The following is a 21,564-nucleotide window of genomic DNA, read 5'->3' as shown; positions in this document are numbered from 1 at the left end:
ATAGACATAGGATGGTCATCTCTATTGTAAGTAGCACCTTGAGCTGCTGCTGAACCCTTTGGGGAGATGCGGGTGCCCTTCATATTCATTAAAGTGACGCAACTGATAAATAGCGATGTTTGGAATCATGTTAACCCTTTCATGGGTGCCGCTACAGGAAGCCAGGGAATTCGATCAAGCCAAGTCCAGAGACCTGGTACAGATCTGGGGAAACTTCGGCTTGTGATCTGGAAAAGATTGCTGGGTGACAGAAGCGATGCAAATAATATTACTTCAACTAGTGAAATTGGTGTTTGTTTTTTTTAAGTCAAATTTCCCTCAACTGGTTTATTCTTCTTATTGGGGTTCTAAGAATGTGCCGTCAGGGCACTCCTTTTATTGGACGGTCACTGTCACCAACCATTAAATATCACACTTGGTTTATGTGACTAGATGACGTTATTGCAATTAGCTGAGAAAGGTTAAGGCAGGACTTTTTAAACAAGTAATACGATATTTGCCATATATTGTGTAAAAAAAAATATATGAGGCGGCTTGTACCTTTTTCCTGATTGCTGATCAGTACTTGGAGGGCGATGGCTGCCTCTACTTTAACCGGCATCTCTCGGTCGTCGATGAGACACCGCCTGGTCAGTTCCAGAGCAGTCTGCAGGTTTTGGTCAACCTTGAACTTGACCTCGCAGAAATAGTGCAGAACCCAACATGCCTACACATGGATATAAAGTCAACACAAAGTACTTGCAGTGGTTTCCCCGCTGTCCCCATACTGCACTCCAACAGAAAATGTTCACATAGAAGCTGGTAGGACTGGGTGCTGTACTTGCTGAAGTACACAATCCTATTGGTGTTTCTGAAAAGTTTTTAGAGCGTCGGAGGTTGGGACAGCATATATCTTTCTTCCCCACCCTGGCCAAATTTATTTCCTCCTGGCTTGGAGGGGGAACAGGTTTTGTATGAATCTAAGACTGTGTCTGAGAGATTGGAGGCTGGCCAGTGGTAGAGGTGTCTTTTAGACATCACTAGACCAGTACTATGATCTCACGTTAGTCTTGGGCTGCAGGGGACGCGTGTATGAAACTGCCAGCATGCAAAACACAAGCTAGTTGCTCCACAGACACAGACTGTCACTGTGCACACAGGCCTGCAGCCACAACAATAATAATTACAGGAAGAAATAATAAGACATAGCCTTCCCTACAGATATCATAGCCTGAAGACTCTGCAAACCACTCAAACTGCCCACTTGATCCTATGCCCTCTTTAAAAATAAACTCAAAGCCCTTCATCTTGGAGAATGGAATCTCTCAATCACCAAACCATTACGAACAGCTGAACTTGGTACCCCTTCATATTCATGCTTGCAGGTTACCCAAAGCAGGGAATTGCTCTCTCTCAAGAAGTTTTACTTAGTTCTTTGCTATTTCTATTTATAGCTCTACGGGAAATGGCACACAGGGATTTTAGATTGCTTGTTTTTTTCCCTGAAAGGATCGCAGCAATCAAAAAACAGCTGTGTTAGCACTGGGAAATGCACCGCCTGTGTAAGGTGCTAATGCCATTCAGCAGATATCACTCCAAAACTGAATATATTCCCAAGCAATGCTAGGGCTGGAGAAAAGGCAGTGACAGGGCAGATGAGAGAATTCTAGGGTTGGGATCCTTACCCGTGCTCTCATGTAACCCAGTTCACTGCTGAACAGAGGGAAAACATGGTTTTGCAACATAAACTCCATCTGGTCCTTATAGATTTTTTTCTGGTGAAAGGGGGGAAAAAAAAGGAAGACAGTTAGGTTACGAAAAACATATATGGCCATTTATTATAAAAGGTTACAACTACTTAAAGGGATTCTGTCATGATTTTGTTTTTATTTCTAAATTACACTGCAAATAAGTCACTCTACCATATAGAATTTCATTCCTGAACCAGCAAGTGTATTTTTTTTTTTTTAGTTGTGACAGCACTTAAGAATGGAACTGCTTTCTGGCAGGCTGTTGTTTCTACTACTCAATGTAACTGAATGTGTCTCAGTAGGACCTGGATTTTACTATTGAGTGTTGTTCTTAGATCTACCAGGCAGCTGTTATCTTGTGTTAGGGAGCTGCTATCCGGTTACCTTCCCATTGTTCTGTTGTTAGGCTGCTGGGGGGTGGGAAAGGGAGGGGTGTAATATCACTCTTGTAGTACAGCAGTAAAGAGTGACTGAAGTTTATCAGAGCACAAGTCACATGACTGGGGGCAGCTGGGAAACTGACAATATGTCTAGCCCCATGTGAGATTTCAAAATTAAATATAAAAAAATCTGTTTGCTCTTGAGAAACTGATTTCAGTGCAGAATTCTGCAGCACTATTAACTCTTGCGTTTTGAAAAACAACTTTTTTTCCATGACAGTATCCCTTTAACAGTTGCCACCTAACATTTTCCCTACCTTCAGTAAGATCTCAGCCAGGGAGCCAATCATATGCAGAGCTCCATCTTTCTTTCGAGGATCGGCAGCAGGCTCTGTAAGGATCTGGTAGCAGAAGCCCATGGTTTTCTGGAGAACCTAGAACAATCCCAACAGGGCCCATTTAAAGTTAATTGCACACGGAAAGATTCACTATAATAGATGGGAATAAGGACATGCAAGGTGCTTGGCTATGCTAGTCCTATAAGCTCACAATTTGTTCAGTTGGTAAGAACTACCCAGTAGCAACTTTGCCAGGTGTTTATAAATGAGCCACATTGCAGGAGTGCCTGGTTAAAGTGGTAGGCAATCAAAACATGCTGTGCCTTGCCAGCTAAGTAAATAAAGGTGGTCTTGTGGATAAATGTTGTCCGACTGTTGCATTCCCCTGAGCTTAAAACACTCAGCACTTACCTCTTTCCTTTTACTGCAGGATGTGAAAAGCAGAGTTTGGGCAGCAGTAGTTGGGGAAATAAAATCTTCAAACACATCTAAAAGGAGAAGATATTCCTTAAGAACTGTAATTCTTTTTTTTTTTTTTTTTTTTTTTAATTCATTTGAGAAAAAAAAAAAAAAAAAAAAAAAAAAAAGAGGGTCATACCGAATTTCATGCGGATATATTCATATGGATCTTCTTGCCACAGATCCTCATCAGAGTCAGTGTAACACATTAGCGGGAAGATGACATCTTGAATGATTCCCTGGAAACAGAGTGGGATGAAGAAATGATAAAACGTTGTAATATATATATATATATATATATATATATATATATATATATATATATATATATATATATATATATATATATATATATATATATATATATATATATATATATATATATATATATATATGCAACAATGTCCTTAAAAGAAGGTGTAAATGGGAGCAGTCAAAAACCAGTAGAATAAGTAAAACAACATTATAACATTTCATTTGTGTTCACTTACTATACAGGGTTATGGAATTCTTTGGGAAAATCTCACCTGGATATGAGGCTTTAAGTTTTTCCAAGTCACAGCATGAGACACCCCTTGGTTGAAATAATTCAGCGTCTGCTGCAGGACTCTTGGTGCGATGTATTGCTTCTCCTTATACTGGTAAAGAACCTTCAGCAGAACCTACACGGGAAACAGCAGTATACATTACTGCAACGTGGATATGTGCTTATATTTAGGGAGGTAGGACGCTTGAGATTACAAAAATGTGAATAGGTTCTGTCTCCCATGCTGTAAGCCCAAAGCATTGCGCCTGGGCCCCCTATTATACTGGATAAGCTCACTTAATATTTGCACATTTACTTTCTACCCTGTATCAACTATGGTGTTTCAAACCCATTTTTGTAAGGGTCTGGCCTAACTTTTAGTATGATGTATAGAGTGATATTCTGAAACAATTTGCAATTGGCTTTCATTTTTTATTATTTGTGGTTTTGAGTTATTTTGATTCAGCAGCTCTCCAGTTTGCAATTTCAGCCATCTGGTTGGTAGGGAGCAATTACCCTAGTAACCATGCATTGATTTGAATATAAGACTGGAATATGAATAGTAGAGGCCTCAATAGAAACAGGAGTAATAAAAAAGTAACAATAACAATACATTTGTAGCTTTACAGAGCATTTGTTTTTAGATGGGGTCAGTGACCCCCGACATTTGAAAGCTGGAAAGAGTTAGAAGAAGGCAAATAATTCAGAAACCATAACAAAAAAGGTCAATATAAATATTGTTTAGAATTAGCCATTCTAAAACATATTAAAAGTTAACTTAACATACCTGCTGAACACCAACAGCAAAGGCCTTCAGGAAGACTTCAGCAAAATCATTATATTCCTTGGAGACATTTCCTGGGCTTCCGTACCTGAAATGAAAAAGAATATATATCAGAGCCAGGGGCAAAATAAAATGAGGCACAAATCTACTTCCTGGTGTGCAACAATTCTGCTTTTATATTGACTGAAAGGATCATAGGAGTTTAGCCAATCATAGTTACAGTGAGTAACCGAAAAACGTACCTCTCAAACAGTCTTGCTAGTATGTGCAGAGCCCACTTTTTGCATTTCCACCAAGGCAATTCTGGCCTATCATCTTCATCGACCTGAAGCGTCTCCTATTAAGGACAAACAGGTTGACAAGTTGCATAAAGCCACAATGACAATGCGCGAGTATATTCAGCATTTGCTTAGGGACAACTACACCGATCAAGTCATTTCCATGATTACTTACAGCAGGTACATCCCGATCCACAACCGTCTTCAGAATCTCTATCCACTCAGCCAGATTCTGCTGATTAATCAGCTCCAGTGGCAGTGTGTACTGCAAAGACAAAGCCATAAGCATGTCATTGCATTAACAAAACAATTTATCATCTTCCATGAGTAAAATTGATGCCCACTAACTCTAGGGGTGATAAATATTTATTTGCATGATGTCTTTTATATTTAAGGCATTTTGGGTTTCATGTGGATCCAAACACTGTATAACACCATATTGTTATCTTGCAGGTCTGATATGAATGATACTCATAGGAAGGTAATGGTATATAAGTTTTACTAACCTGGTGCACAAAAGATTAGGCATAGAGATTTATTATACTAACCATTTAACAATAAGTTTAACTCCATGGTGTTTAGGTAGGCACAGTTTTTAAATATATTTAAAAAAAGGTATATATGAGGCAATTGATGCATTCTATAGTAACTGCAAAAATGGATATTATTTGCACAAAGACTGGTTATGGACTTTTCATGGACAATGGCACCTTGGAAACTAAATATGGACATATGTTATCACCTTTAAAGGAACAGTAACACCAAAAAATGAAAGTGCTTTAAAGTAATGGAAATATCATGTACTGTTGCCCTGCACTGGTAAAACTGATGTGTTTGCTTCAGAAACACTACTATAGTTCATATAAACAAGCTGGTGTGGAGCAATGGCGGAAATTGAATAACGGCTATATGGCACAGGTTAACTAATGGATAACAGATAACACCATTAGACAGACAGAGCTTATCTGCTATCTGATGTGTAACCTGAGCCTTTTCTCCTTTGATTGGCTGCCCCCATGGCTACACAGCAGCTAATTTATATAAACAATAGTAGTGTTTCTTAAGCAAACACAGCAGTTTTACCAGTGCTGGGCAACACTGCATTATATTTTCATTACTTTAAAATACTTTTATTTTTTGACGTTACTGTTCCTTTAAGCTACTATAGGCTGATAGAATGAAGGACATGGAGGATTTTTGATTGGTCAATGAGAAGGGGGGGAAGGATGCTATGTATCTTTAAACGTCTATGAGTGGCTTGTATTTGTTCACTTGATAAAGGGCACATAGGGGCCTGAAACATGTTTTGTAAGGCTCTACAATAAACCGCTTTTTGCAATGAAATTGCTTTATCTGTGCTCCCCCCTAATTCTTTTTTTTTTTTACAGATTAACCAGATTTTTTTTTATTTGCCTTACCTGCACAAGTGCATAGAAGATCTTAAAGATCTGTTTTTGAATAAGGACAGACTGCTCAGACGGGTCGGCAAGTAGCTGGATGTAGCGGTCCTTCAGCATGGGAAGAAAGTGCTGCATAGCTGCTATAAGAGGGCTCCGCTCCTCAGGCTTCTTGTATCTGCACAGAGACAGATAAATAAAATCACTGAGCTGTATGAGAATGATCTCAGGAGTCTCTTTCTCTGCTCAGACAATACAACTGCCGAACTTAATCTCTGCCCCATACAAAAGAATGCAACGATTGTTACGGACAGAGGCGTGCGGATATTTGCACTTACTCGTAGTTTTTCACCAGCTGATACAGACAGAGGAGGATTCCCAGCCAGCAGGCACTGTTGTCTGACTGGAGGTAAAAGCCAATCTTTTCCACGACGGCAGTCCAGCGATTGGGATAATCATGTTTAATTATATGATGAATGCAGGTCGTGAGCTGGACCCTGTGAAGAATATTATAAGTGAGACACGCAGGAAGGAAGACCTTTACTTTATCTGGAGTTCTCGGCAAACCATTACTTTACATCTCCTTTAATAATATTTCTATAAATGCACGGGATATTTTGGATGCATGGAACCAAAACAGAGCACTGGCTTGCTTATTTAAAGAGAAAAAAAATGTACCACCTAAAACTAAAAAGTGCTAAAAGGATAGGTCTTAGAAGTATGAAGAAAGTCGGCGAGCACTCCGGAAGCCTCTTGTAGTAGGTAAAATTCAACTTTATTTCAAATACATTAAAACCATAGCATCCTAAAAGGATAGGGGGCTATTCTAATACATTTTGCAATGCACATTCATTATTTATTCTTTTTTCATTCCAATATCTTAAAGGAATAGTTCACGTTCCAACACTTTTTCAGCTGAGTTGGTTTCAGATAGTTCACCAGAAAGTACTTTCAATTTTATGTTTTTCACAGTTTTTCCAAAATCTAAGTTGAAAGTTGAATGTTCATGTCTCTGGTGTTTGAGTCTAACAGCTCAGTAATTCAAGTGCAGATTTTGAAGTGTTACAATTTTGCAACATTTAGTTGATCCATTTCTCAGCAGCATCTCTGGCGTAGTAGTAACTATTGTATCAAATCTAACAGCTGCCTGTAATGAAACTCAGGGATTCTGCTCAGCAGGGACAAAGATAAGAAATGGATCAACTAAATGTATCAATTTAGAACAGTTTACAGGGTCGACGACACCCCCTCCCAGAGCTGAGTTAGAAGGTGAAAAATGACACTTTACACTTCAATATTAGAAAAAGTCACACATAGAAGATAGAAAGTAACTGGAAAAAGTATTTATTTCTGGTAAAAAATCTGAAACCAACTGAACTGAAAAAAAAGTTTGGAAGGTGAGCCACCAAAAAAAAACAAAAAACCATGATATAACTCGGTTTCCAGTCTTATGCATAACGGCAATGGGGCGACGTTCCCTCTGCAAGATCAAACATGTGGCACCCAACATCTCCTCCTAGCAGACTTCTGCCCAAACCGGAAGTTCAATGTTACTGCTGTACAGAAGATTTTTTCAGCTGCCTAGTAATATATCTCCGTCTTCATTTAATTCAGGTACAGGGAGATGGTGCATGCGGGCAGTGTTTTTCTTTCTGCAAAGACTGCCTGACCTGTGTGCTTCAAAGATAAATCAGTCTGACACACAAAAACAGGGCAGCCAAAAAATCCTCCATACAGCTGTAACAATTGACGTCCAGTTTGAGCAGAGTTTAGGCTAGGAGGAGATGTTGAGTGCCGCATGTTTGATCTTGCAGAGGGAATGTCGCACCATCGTCTTTATGCAGAAGACTGGAAACATTTTTTTTTTTTTTTAATAAAGCATTGCAAGTGGTAAACTTTGTGCAAGACAGAGCTTATTAGTGCAGTGTAGAATAGATTTTTTTACTAAAATTTTTTTAGTGTTACATTACCTTCAATATGAATGAATTTTGTTACAATAGCGCCACCTGCTGGTCAGTTTCCCACCAGTCTGACCAGCAAGTAGTCAAGGAAGTTGTCAGGAGGCTGCTCTCATGTTCTTCTGCTTAAGAAAAAAATTAGAAACCTTTTTCAGATCTTTCCTAAGCAGAAGAACATCAGCCTCTTTCTTTCTCCTGACAACTTCCTTGACTACTTGCTGGTCAGACTGTTGGGAAACTGACCAGCAGGTGGCGCTGTTGTAACACAATTCATTCATATTAACAGTACATGTATCCCTTAATATCTTGGAATGAAAAAAGAATACATAATGAATGTAAATGTCAAAAGTACTTAGAATAGCCCCTCATTAATTTTACACTGACTTAATTTAAAGGTTTACTTAACCTTTAAGTGACTAAGTCGGCAGCTTATAAGTCAATGTATGGGGCCCTCCGACAGGCTTCCCCGATCTATATCTCTCAGATGTTGATCGACCAGGCTTAAAAATCCTGTTGGATCGAGGAGCACATCGGTTCATTGATGTGGTCCTCGATCCAACCACCCATTTACTCCTCGTTATCTGATCGTTGGTCCCTCGGTCCCACGATTGGACCAGCCCGATATCGCCCACCTCATATTGGAGCATATCAGGGAGAGATCCTCTTGTTTTGCGACCTTGCCAAAGGACAGTCGCAAAACTCTAATCTTTAGTATCAGTAATATCCCCACAATAATTGGGAAGATTTGGGCGATGTACCTGATCAGTTCCGGGGAGTGCATAATTGCCTCTACAATGTTCTCTCGAATACAGTGACGGTCCTCCTCGGGGATGGTATGAGGCGGCAATTCTCCTGGTGTCACCTCCCGGTCCGGCCAGTACTGAGTAATCATATTCTTCAAATAAATAACACCTGCACGGACAAACACAAGTCAAGAGATGGACAGGGAAAGTACTGCAAATCACAAGCTAATATCTGTTTACACCAAAGGTAAAAGATATAGAAGGAAATGCATTGCCTATGGCAGATCTATTTAAAGGAATGTGAAGCTCCTTGATTAAAGGGGTGGTTCACCTTTAAATCAACTTTTGGTATGTTAAAGAATGACCACTTCTAAGAAACTTTTTAATTGGTCTCATTAATTTTTCATGTTTTTTTAATTATTTGCCTCCCTCTTCCGACTCTTTCCAGCTTTCAAATGGGGGGTCACTGACCCTATTCAAAAAACAAATGCTCTGTAAGGTTACACATTTATTGTTATTGCTACATTTTATTACTCATCTTTCTATTCTGGTTCTCTCTTGTTCATAGTCCAGTTTTGCTTTCAAATCAGAACATGGTTGCTGGGGTGATATGGACCCTAGCAACCACATTGCTAAAATGGCAAACTGGAGAGCTGCTGAATAAAAACCTAAAAAAAGTTTAAAAAAAAAACACAAATGAAAAAAAGATGAGACGTGTCTCAGAATATCCCTCTCTACGTTATACTAAAAGTTTAAACAAAGGTGAACAACCCTTTTCAAGGTACACATCACTAAAGTTCAGGGGGGAATCCCTTAAAGCAGGGATCCCCAACCTTTTGAACCCGTGAGCAACATTCAGAAGTAAAAGGAGTTGGGGAGCAACACTAGCATGAAAATGTTCCTGGGGTGCCAAATAAGTGCTGTTATTGGTCATTTGGTAGCCCCTATGTGGATTATCAACCTACATTGAGGTTCTGTTTGGCAGTGCACCTGGTTTTATACAACCAAAACTTGCCTCCAAGCCTGGAATTCAAAAATAAGCTCCTGCTTTGAGGCCACTGGGAGCAACATCCAAGGGGTTGGAGAGCAAGATTTTGCTCACAAGCTTTTGGTTGGGGATCACTGCCTTAAAGGCTGTCGTATGACTAGAGAGCCATTTTGAATGATACTGGGGACTATCTTGTTGCTATGGGCAGGCTGCTCCAATCAATGTCATGATCTAAGTTTACGGCTACTTTCTATGGAATCCGCAAGCATCCCTAAAGAATTCGTGCATTTGCACCCAGAGTGCCCCGCGGACGGCCAGAAGGATAAATTTACTTCTAGAGGTTTTACTAGAGGTTACACTTCTATGCCATGCACTAGCCCATCCAATAGAATCCTCTAAGGGGAGCCCAAACCTTTTCACCTGTGAGCAACATTCAGATGTAAAAAGAGTTAGGAAAGCATGGAAAATTTTCTTGGGTGATGCCAAATAAGGGTTGTATTTGGCTATTGGTAGCCCCTGTGTGGACTGGCAGCCCACAGGAGACTCTGTTTGGCAGTACATCTGGTTTTTAGGCAACCAAAACTTGCCTCCAAACCAGAAATTCAAGAATAATCACCTGCTTTATGAGGCCACTGAGAGCAACATCCAAGGGGTTGGGGAGCAATATGCTACTCACGAGCTACTGGTTGGGGGACCACTGCTCTAGAGGATAAATAAAGTTGTTTTGGAATCAGATCACACTGAGATCAGCTGAATAAAAGGCAAAATGTTGAATGTTCCCAGAGCTGATGAAAAGCCTCAAGGCAGATCGGATGGCACCCCGTCCCTCCCGGATTAGCAGACGTTTGTATTGGCAGCTTTCCCTCGTGCCAGTGGACTCACACAATCACAAGAAATACTTGCCTGCTTGCCTTACTGGTAACTCCAGTTGCTCAGACATGGTGATCTGAAGCAGAGTCGATACGAAGTGCAGAGACTTGTGGGACTGGAAGAGAAAAATAAAGAAGAATCCATTATAGTCAATGTTATAAATAAAGGCAACACCAAGGCAAGGCTCTGCTGCTGCAATAGAGTCACTCGTCTCATTTCTCTCCTGGATGGGGCCGTTATTACAAAGAGTTTGAGGAAATAAAATACCCACTTTATTTGGCAACTGACACACTGGGAACCAGTCCAACCTTCTGGCTTAAAACAGTTAAAGGGGTTGTTCACGTTTGAGTTAACCGTTAGCATGATGTAGAGAGGGATATTCTGCGACAATTTGCAATTGGTTTTCATCTTTTATTATTTGTGGTTTTTCAGTTATTTAGCTTTTTATTCAGCAGCTCTTCAATTTGCCTTTTAAGCAATCTGGTAGCTAGACTCCAAATGACCCTAGCAACCATGTATTGATTTGAATAAGAGACTGGAATATAAATAGGAGAGGCCTGAATAAAAAGATGAGTAATAAAAAGTAGCAATAACAATATATTTGTAGCCTTACAGAGCATTTGCTTTTTAGAAAGGGTCAGCGACTCCCATTTGAAAGCTTTTAAAAATCAGAGAAAATTGTCAAATAACAATAAAAAATAAATAATAAAAACCAATTGAAAAGTTGCTTAGAATTGGCCATTCTATAACCTACTAAAAGAATCCTTAAAGGTGAACCACCCCTTTAAAGGGGGTTGTTCACTTTTGAGTTAACTTTTAGTCTGATGTAGAGAGTAATATTCTGAGACAATTTGCAATTGGTTTTTATTTTTTATTATTTATGTTTTTTGAATTAAGCTTTTTATTCAGCAGCTCTCCAGTTTGCAATTCCAGCCATCTGGTTGCTAGGGTCCAAATGACCCTAGCAACCATGCATTGATTTGAATAAGCGACTGGAATATGCAAGGCCCTGAATAGAAAGGCAAGTAATAAAAGTAGAAAATAAAGACTTTTTCCAATGACTTTCTATTTTCAAGATGTGACCATTTTTTATAATATTGAAGTGTATTAAAGCAGCTCTGGGAGGGGGGTCACCGACCCTGTAAACTGTTCTAAATTGACAATTTAGTTGATCCATTTGTGACCCCCAAAGTTTCTTCAAAGGGGTGGTTCACCCTTAAGTTAACTTTTCGAATGTTATAGAATGGCCGATGCTAAGTAAATTTTCAATTGGTCTTCATTATTTATATATTTTTTTATAGTTTTTCCATCAATTGCCTTCTTCTGAGTTTTTCAAGCTTTCAAATAGGAGTCACTGACCCTATCTAAAAAGCAAATGCTCTGTAAGGCTACAAATGTATGGTTACTTGTTATTATTCACCTTTCTATTCAGGCCTCTCCTATTCATAATCCAGTCTCTTATTCAAATCAATGCATGGTTGCTAGGGGAATTTGGACTCTAGCAACCAGATGGCTGAAATTGCCAACTGGAGAGATGCTGAATAAATAACTGCAAAAACGAAATAACTGCAAAATATCACTCTACATTATAAAAAAAGGTTCATTCAAAGGTGAACAACCCCTTTAAAGGCAGCTGTTAGACTTGATACAATAGTTACTAATACTCCAGAGATGCTGCTGAGAAATGGATCGACTAAATGTTGTAAAATTGTAACAGTTTAGAGTCTGAACTGCTGAGCTGTCGCTCAAACACAAGGGACAGGAACTTTAAACGGTAAAAAAAAACAAAAACTGGTAATTAATTGAATAAAAGTCTTTATTTCTGATAAATCAACTGAACTGAAAAGGTCACTGACCCCATCAAAAAAAACAAATGCTCTGTAAGGCTACACATTTATTGTGATTGTTACTTTTTATTCCTCCTCTTTCTATTCAGGCCTCTCCTATTCATATTCCAGGCGCTTATTCAAATCAATGCATGGTTGCTAGGGGAATTAGGACCCTAGCAACCAGACAGCTGAAATTGCAAACTGGAGAGCTGCTGAATAAAAAGCTAAATAACTCAAAAACCACAAATAATAAATGAAAACAAATTGGAAATTGTCTCAGAATATCCCTCTCTACATCATACTAAGAGTTAATTTAAAGGTGAAACACTCCTTTAAAAGTGAAACTACACAAGCAGATCAATCAGAGTGCTTGATGAACACTGGGTTATTGAAGGTGGAGGGGACAGGGGAGGATGGGTTTCCGGGGTTAAACTGAAGCAGCTCATTGTACTTGCTATGGGGAGTGTATTTAGTGAAACACTTGCCTATTTACCTCTCCTGGTGTCACAGAATCAGGAGAGGTCAGTTCTTTTTCCAGTTACTATGATTTACACCACTGCAGCCTGGTTATTTGCTTTCTTTTCTACTCTCGTCTAAACAAACATCTGCTCCTTTAAGGACTCCGAATGTTACAGGGTGCAGAGATCACAACCCGACACACCCGTGTGATGCGATAACACAAACGACACTGACTCATCAGAGCTTAATGTAACATTCATTTTGCACATGGGATAATAAAATGCATTCCTTGTTAAGCTCTAATAAACAGGGCCCACTCTCCCTCCTGTATCTCTCACTACTTGTATTTAATGTGTTTATTGTATCTACCCTTCTATTGTACAGTAGTGCTCCAAAGTTGGGGCTGGAATTTGGCCGTGCAGGAAAATACTTCTTTAAATGGTCCTGCTGAATTGTGCTTAGTACAGGGAATACCTATACTGCCATAGTTTTATGGGATCTCTCTGTACAGACTATGAGCAAACTTAGGGGACTGTTCCTGCTGAATTGTGCTTAGTACAGGGAATACCTATACTGCCATAGTTTTATGGGATCTCTCTGTACAGACTATGAGCAAACTTAGGGGACTGTTCCTGCTGAATTGTGCTTAGTACAGGGAATACCTATGCTGCCATAGTTTTATGGGATCTCTCTGTACAGACTATGAGCAAACTTAGGGACTGTTCCTGCTGAATTGTGCTTAGTACAGGGAATACCTATGCTGTCATAGTTTTATGGGATCTCTCTGTACAGACTATTAGCAAACTTAGGGACTGTTTCTGCTGAATTGTGCTTAGTACAGAGGAATACCTATGCTGCCATAGTTTTATGGGATCTCTCTGTACAGACTATGAGCAAACTTAGGGACTGTTCCTGCTGAATTGTGCTTAGTACAGGGAATACCTATGCTGTCATAGTTTTATGGGATCTCTCTGTACAGACTATGAGCAAACTTAGGGACTGTTCCTGCTGAATTGTGCTTAGTACAGGGAATACCTATGCTGCCATAGTTTTATGGGATCTCTCTGTACAGACTATGAGCAAACTTAGGGACTGTTCCTGCTGAATTGTGCTTAGTATAGGGAATACCTATGCTGTCATAGTTTTATGGGATCTCTCTGTACAGACTATTAGCAAACTTAGGGACTGTTTCTGCTGAATTGTGCTTAGTACAGGGAATACCTATGCTGCCATAGTTTTATGGGATCTCTCTGTACAGACTATGAGCAAACTTAGGGACTGTTCCTGCTGAATTGTGCTTAGTACAGGGGAATACCTAGGATGGCAAAGTTTTATGGTGTATTTTTGGACAGGCTATGGAGAACCCCTGGGAGGTCCCTTTTGCCGCACAGATGCCTGACTTATAAAGAGAGTATCTTTTATCCTCTGTAGGAATAAACCCCAGGCTGGTGCTCCTATCGGCAGAAAACTGCACCGGCCCGGGGTTATACCAGTGAGCACCACGGAGCGATCCTCTTCCGTCTTCTTCTTTCTTCAATTTTTCCGGGGCAGACGTATGCGCAGTTGAACGAAATAACTAACTTTTTCAAGTCCAGGTTTTTATTCTACTGTGCATGCGCAGCCACGTGAAGAAAGAGAAAGCCGGAAGAAGATCGATCCGTGGTGCTCACTGGTATAACCTCCGGGCCGGTGCAGTTTTTTGCTGATAGGAGCACCAGCCCGGGGGTTTCAGGTAAGTCAATACAATCACTTGGGGGTGCCTAACATTATATTGCAATATATTTAAGCTGGCCAACTACGTCAGTCATCCCATATCTGGCCAGTCTTACACTCAATTTTCATCCGATTCATTCAGAATTCTATTGCTTCATTCTATTGCTGGCCACGGCTCCTTTATACCACTAATGTGGCCACAAAATAGATCTCTTCTAATAAGCAAGAAGAGAAGGGGTTAAATCGGTGAGCAAGCAGGGCACAATGGCTAGAGTGAGGGGTGAATGAGAGGAATGTAGTGATTGGATCATTGTGTTCCTGCTTGAACTAAAGGTGGCCATACACGGATAGATCCGCTCCGCTCGCGATGTCGCCAAACGAGCGGATCTCCCTCCGATATGCCCACCTTGAGGTGGGCAATATCGGGCTGATCCGATCGTGGGCCCTAGGGCCCAACGATCGGATCCTAGCGTTCGCCAAACGGGCGGTCGGATCGCGGGACCGCATCAACGAACAGATGCGGCCGCGATCCGACGGGATTTTTAACCCCATCCGATCGAGATCTGGCCGACTTTCGGCCAGATCTCGATCGGGGAAGCCCGTCGGGGGCCCCCATACACGGGCCAATAAACTGCCGACTTGGTCTGTCGGCAGCTTTTATCGGCCCGTGTATGGCCACCTTAAGGGTGACAGTGAATTGTGTCTGATGCAGAGAATGGTGTGGACTGAATGTCTGGGAGAGACTGCTGATCCGACAGTTCATCTCTGCAGCCCATTAACCAGCATTACAAGAACAAATGACTGACATGAAAGGGTTACAGTTCTGCAATTTCATATTGACGTCTCTCGCTGCTGCCAGACATAAAATAAAGTCACTGTCAGATGCAGAGATGTTCTCCATGAACAGCAGCAGCCAATGACATTAGAGCAAAGGGCTGCATTACCAATAAATGGGTGGTTTCCCTTTAAATGAACTGTAGAGAGTAATATTCTGAGACAATTTGCAATTGGTTTTCATTTTTTATTATCTGTGTTTTTTTGAGTTATTCAGCAGCTCTCCAGTTTGCAGTTTCAGCCGTCTGGTTGCTATGGTCCAAATTACCCTAGCAACCATTCACTGATTTGAATAAGAGACTGGAATATGAATAGGAGAGGCCTGAATTAAAGATGAGTAAAAAAGTTGTGTAGCCTTAGAGAGCATTTTTGCTTTTTAGATGGGGGTCAGTGACCCCCCCCCATTTCAAAGCTGGAAAGAGTCAGAAGAAAAAGGCACGTAATTAAAAAAATATATAGAATGACATTCTATAAGATACTAAAAGTTAACTTAAAGGTGAACCACCCTTATATAGAATGGCCCATTCTAAGCAACTTTTCAATTGTTCTTCCTTATTTTTTTTATAGTTTATTTTTAAATTTATTTGGCTTATTTTTTGGACTCTTCCCAGCTTTCAAATGGGGGTCACTGACCCCTCTAAAAAACTAAATAATCTGTTGGGCTACAAATGTGCTGTTATTGCTACTTTTATTACTCATCTTTCTATTCAGGCCTCTCCTATTCTTATTCAAATCAGTGCATGGTTGCTGGGGTAGTTTGGACCCTAGCAACTACATTGCTGAAACTGCAAACTGGAGTTCTGCTGAATAAAAATCTAAATAACCACAGTTTCTACATCATGCTATAAGTGAATATATAGGTGAGCAACTCCAAAGAGAATTACAGGCTTGTCAGCAAGTGCAGGAAGAGAGAACTAGAACATGAGATGAAGTAAGAGACATTAAATGCAGCGCATCTCCCCATATACACAAGGAGTCAGTGGCTAGTGAACATTATGTGGTGCTTATGTGTTACATCCACTCATCCTCCTGTAACACTGATTGTGCCACTGACAGCACCGCAAGCAGGAAAGGACTATGGACAGGGGGCGGAGCTAGGGGAGGAGACATTCCTTATGCCAACACTGCTCTGGAAAGCATGACATCATAGCCCAGCACATGGCTTAGTCCTGGAAACTTCTTCATATTAACCCTCCCCTCCTGATCAACTAACACTCACACCCCTGGAACTATAGCAGGGTGACACCCCAATGTTTCTATATATCTGTAACCTTTTTATGAGCTAAGGGGGCCCAGTCTGAAGGTCAGTTAGGGGGAGATTTGGGGTGAGTGTTTATTTGTACCCTGGGTACCCCTGGAACTATAGTAGGGTGACACCCCAATGTTTCTATATATCTGTAACCTTGTTATGAGCTAAGGGGGCCCAGTCTGAAGGTCAGTTAGGGGGAGATTTGGGGTGAGTGCTTATTTGTACCCTGGGTACCCCTGGAACTATAGCAGGGTGACTGTTACCCCAATGTTTCTCTATATCTGTAACCTTGTTATGAGCTAAAGGGGCCCAGTCTGAAGGTCAGTTAGGGGGAGATTTGGGGTGAGTGTTTTTGTGTCCTGGGTACCCCTGGAACTATAGCAGGGTGACACCCCAATGTTTCTAAATATCTGTAACCTTGTTATGAGCTAAGGGGGCCCAGTCTGAAGGTCAGTTAGGGGGAGATTTGGGGTGAGTGCTTATTTATACCCTGGGTACCCCTGGAACTATAGCAGGGTGACACCCCAATGTTTCTATATATCTGTAACCTTGTTATGAGCTAAGGGGGCCCAGTCTGAAGGTCAGTTAGGGGGGGGGATTTGGGGTGAGTGCTTATTTGTACCCTGGGTACCCCTGGAACTATAACAGGGTGACTGTTACCCCAATGTTTCTATATATCTGTAACCTTGTAATGAGCTAAGGGGGCCCAGCCTGAAGGCCAGTTATGGGGAGATTTGGGCTGAGTGGGGTGAGACTTAAAGGGGAACTCAAGGAAATACAATTAACAGTCAGCGGGCTTCTGCTACAATGTTTCAGGAGTCAGTTGTGCAGACAATATAATCAGCCAGACAGGCAGGTGATGCTCTCAATAGCAATTACAAATATGTTTAAAACCATTTGCATGTTTTAATGAAACTAAAGTTGCTAAGAAGTACACTTTTACTATACAAGAAAGTTTTTAGGTGTACTACCCCCATACGATTTAGCATTATTTCCAAACCAAATTCTGCATTCCTGAAGGGCATAGACGCGTGGAGATTCGGGGGAGATTGTCGTCCCTCTTCTATGGGCAGTATGACACTCTGAGCGCTTTGTTTTCCGAAGTTGCCCGAAGTTTCCTTGTGAGGCAACTTCGGGCGACATCAGGAAAACGAAGCGCTCAGAGTGCCATTGACTGTGATTTAGATTCTAGGGGTGACTAAATCTCCCCGAATCACCACGCGTGTCTCTGCCCTTCGGATAGTCCCAGAAGACAAGTTCAGCATCAACACGGAAGAGGGGTGCAGTATGCCATTATCAGGTTCAGTGATATGAAGAAAGAATAAACCATAATATTGGGGTTAAAATTAGGAAAAAAAACATAGAACTGCAAAGTACAAAAGTGGGGTGCAGAGACAATAAAAAGAATATGTAGGGTTAGAAAACAATGTGGGGGAATTTGAATCACAAGAGAAAACAAAGTTAAGGCTCACAGCCAGGCAATATACAGAGGTACAGTGCAAAACATTAAGGGTGATAAATAGGGACATTAAATATTAGTGGGGTGCAGTGTCAGCTAAAGACCATACAGAGAAAAACCACAATAACAATTGGGGTGAAGTCAGTGGAGCGGTGGGTCAGTGACAAGGCATAGATATATAGTGAATAAAGTACCCCCTATTGTAAAATATAAGGATATTAGAAGTCACAGAGAAGTTTCATGACTAATATCCTCACATTTTCCAACAAGGGGAACTTTATTATAATACACAAGTTTTAGTGAGTCATGTGACAAAAATGACATCACTACTCTCCGTTTATATAGTGAATAAAGTACCCCCTCTTGTAAATTATAAGGATATTATAAGACCGAGGAGTTTCATGACCATATAAAAGTACGAGGCCGAAGCCCGAGTGTTTTTATACAGGTCATGGAACTCCGAGGTAACTTCTAATATCCTCATATTTTGCAACAGGGGGTACTTTATTTATTATAATACACAAATTTCAGTGAGTCATGTGACAGAAATGACATCAGAACTCAACGTTTATAACTGATGACATCAGAACTCACCGTTTATAAAGATATAATTTACAAGATATTCATGGCTTTTGTGTATTATAAGGATATCATTTACAAGGTATTCATGGCTTGTGTATTATAGATGTTATTACAGAATATAATACACATTACTGTAGTGCAATAAAGGAATATGAAGCAAAGCAACAATATCGGGGTATAGTATCAAAGTAAAATACACATGATTAGGATGCAGGGAAGGGATATGTAGGGTACAATAAATAGGTTTAGTGTGGTTGTATTGGGGAAAGTGTCAGTGATAGGGAGTATGGAGGAATATACATTACTGGGGTGCAGTGCCCAGGGATATAAAGACATATAATAGATATTATTGGGGGACAGTGTGACAGGGATATACAGACATATAATAGATATTATTGGGGGGCAGCGTGAGGGATATTCAGACATATAATAGATATTATTGGGGGGCAGTGTGACAGGGATATAATAGATATTATTGGGGGGCATTGTGACAGGGGTATAATAGACATTATTGGGGGGCAGTGTGACAGGGATATAATAGACATTATTGGGGGCAGTGTGACAGGGATATAATAGACATTATTGGGGGCAGTGTGACAGGGATATAATAGACATTATTGGGGGCAGTGTGACAGGGATATAATAGACATTATTGGGGGGGCAGTGTGACAGGGATATAATAGACATTATTGGGGGCAGTGTGACAGGGATATACAACATATAATAGACATTAATTGGGGGGCAGTGTGACAGGGATATAATAATAGATATTATTGGGGGGCAGTGTGACAGGGATATAATAGACATTATTGGGGGGCAGTGTGACAGGGATATAATAGACATTATTGGGGGGCAGTGTGACAGGGATATAATAGACATTATTGGGGGCAGTGTGACAGGGATATAATAGATATTATTGGGGGGGCAGTGTGACAGGGATATAATAGATATTATTGGGGGGCAGTGTGACAGGATATAATAGACATTATTGGGGGCAGTGTGACAGGGATATAATAGACATTATTGGGGGGCAGTGTGACAGGGATATAATAGACATTATTGGGGGGCAGTGTGACAGGGATATAATAGACATTATTGGGGGGCAGTGTGACAGGGATATAATAGACATTATTGGGGGGCAGTGGGACAGGGATATACAGACATATAATAGACATTATTGGGGGGCAGTGTGACAGGGATATAATAGACATTATTGGGGGGCAGTGTGACAGGGATATAATAGACATTATTGGGGGGGCAGTGTGACAGGGATATACAGACATATAATAGACATTATTGGGGGCAGGTGTGACAGGGATATAATAGATATTATTGGGGGCAGTGTGACAGGATATAATAGATATTATTGGGGGGCAGTGTGACAGGGATATAATAGATATTATTGGGGGGCAGTGTGACAGGAATATTAATAGACATTATTGGTGGGCAGTGTGACAGGGATATAATAGATATTATTGGGGGGGCAGTGTGACAGGGATATAATAGACATTATTGGGGGCAGTGGTGACAGGGATATAATAGATATTATTGGGGGGCAGTGTGACAGGGATATAATAGACATTATTGGGGGGCAGTGTGACAGGGATATAATAGATATTATTGGGGGGCAGTGTGACAGGATATAATTAGACATTATTGGGGGGCAGTGTGACAGGGATATAATAGATATTATTGGGGGGCAGTGTGACAGGGATATAATAGACATTATTGGGGGGCAGTGTGACAGGGATATAATAGATATTATTGGGGGGGGCAGTGTGACAGGGATATACAGACATATAATAGACATTATTGGGGGGCAGTGTGACAGGGATATAATATTATTGGGGGCAGTGTGACAGGGATAAATAGACATTATTGGGGGGCAGTGTGACAGGGATATAATAGATATTATTTGGGGGCAGTGTGACAGGGATATAATAGATTATTAATAGGGATATAATAATATTATTGGGGGCAGTGTGACAGGATATAATAGACATTATTGGGGCAGTGTGACAGGGATATAATCCATGACAGGGATATACAGACATATAATAGACATTATTGGGGGCAGTGTGACAGGGATATAATAGATATTATTGGGGGGGCAGTGTGACAGGGATATAATAGATATTATTGGGGCAGTGTGACAGGGATATAATAGATATTATTGTGACAGGGATATAATAGATTGGGGGGCAGTGTGACAGGGATATAATAGACATTATTGGGGCAGTGTGACAGGGATATAATAGATATTATTGGGGGGCAGTGTGACAGGGATAATAGACATTATTAGTGTCTTTATAATAGGGGGGCAGTGTGACAGGGATATATAATAGACATTATGGGGGCAGCTGTGACAGGGATATAATAGATATTATTGGGGGGCAGTGTGACAGGGATATAAAGATCATATTGGGGGGGCAGTGTGGACAGGGATATAATAGATATTATTGGGGGGCAGTGTGACAGGGAATATAATAGACATTATGTGGGGCAGTGTGACAGGGATATAATAGATATTATTGGGGGGCAGTGTGACAGACAGGGGAGGGAACAGACGTTATTTGGGGGCAGTTGGAAAAGAAGACATAAGTGTTTCCCACACATTCCTATTGCCACACAGAGAAGGGATAAGAACTGAGGGTTCCAGGGTCAGACAGGCCCGGGGAAGTGTCAGACAGGCAGGGCCAGGCCCCACTCTCACCTCGTTGAGTTGTCTCTCGGCCGCCTCCCGCAGGGCCGGGTCCATGGTGCCCCGCAGGGCCTCGATCAGGATGTTGGGGTCCATGTTTGCGCGTGTGGGAGCGGCAGAGGCGCGGGACTGTGGCACTGACCGAGGCTAAGAAGCAGCTGCGCACATGGAGCCGCCACACACCACAGCAACCGGCGCGAAAGGAAGGAGAGCGCCAAGGCCCACGATAGATCCGCCCCCAAACGTCACTTCCGCTATGGTCGCGTGGCTGCACGGTAGCTGCTAGT

General features: G+C 41.1%; 1 protein-coding gene and 1 non-coding gene across 3 annotated transcripts in view; both read right to left on the bottom strand.

Moving 5' to 3' along the window:
* ipo7.L (importin 7 L homeolog) overlaps nucleotides 1-21,530 on the bottom strand; it is a 32,802-nt gene extending 11,272 nt beyond the window's left edge. The window contains exons 1-14 of one of the 2 annotated variants that reach the window (XM_041589134.1): nucleotides 21,290-21,530; nucleotides 10,485-10,566; nucleotides 8,609-8,762; nucleotides 6,231-6,389; nucleotides 5,914-6,070; nucleotides 4,671-4,760; nucleotides 4,460-4,554; nucleotides 4,221-4,305; nucleotides 3,435-3,569; nucleotides 3,047-3,146; nucleotides 2,860-2,936; nucleotides 2,428-2,544; nucleotides 1,665-1,754; nucleotides 541-706 (exon numbers count right to left, since the gene is read on the bottom strand). In XM_041589134.1, coding sequence (XP_041445068.1) covers nucleotides 541-706; nucleotides 1,665-1,754; nucleotides 2,428-2,544; nucleotides 2,860-2,936; nucleotides 3,047-3,146; nucleotides 3,435-3,569; nucleotides 4,221-4,305; nucleotides 4,460-4,554; nucleotides 4,671-4,760; nucleotides 5,914-6,070; nucleotides 6,231-6,389; nucleotides 8,609-8,762; nucleotides 10,485-10,566; nucleotides 21,290-21,373 — 1,591 coding nt within the window. In that variant the 5' untranslated portion in view covers nucleotides 21,374-21,530. 2 annotated transcript variants of the gene reach the window in all.
* LOC121403544 lies at nucleotides 966-1,145 on the bottom strand. Its single transcript, XR_005967395.1, has one exon. It is a non-coding gene; the product is annotated as a small nucleolar RNA SNORA23 (small nucleolar RNA).
* Nucleotides 21,531-21,564: the final 34 nt, after the last annotated feature.

Source organism: Xenopus laevis, chromosome 4L, assembly GCF_017654675.1.
Source record: "Xenopus laevis strain J_2021 chromosome 4L, Xenopus_laevis_v10.1, whole genome shotgun sequence".
Lineage (NCBI taxonomy): Eukaryota > Metazoa > Chordata > Amphibia > Anura > Pipidae > Xenopus > Xenopus laevis.
This window is presented reverse-complemented; position numbering and strand designations above follow the sequence as displayed.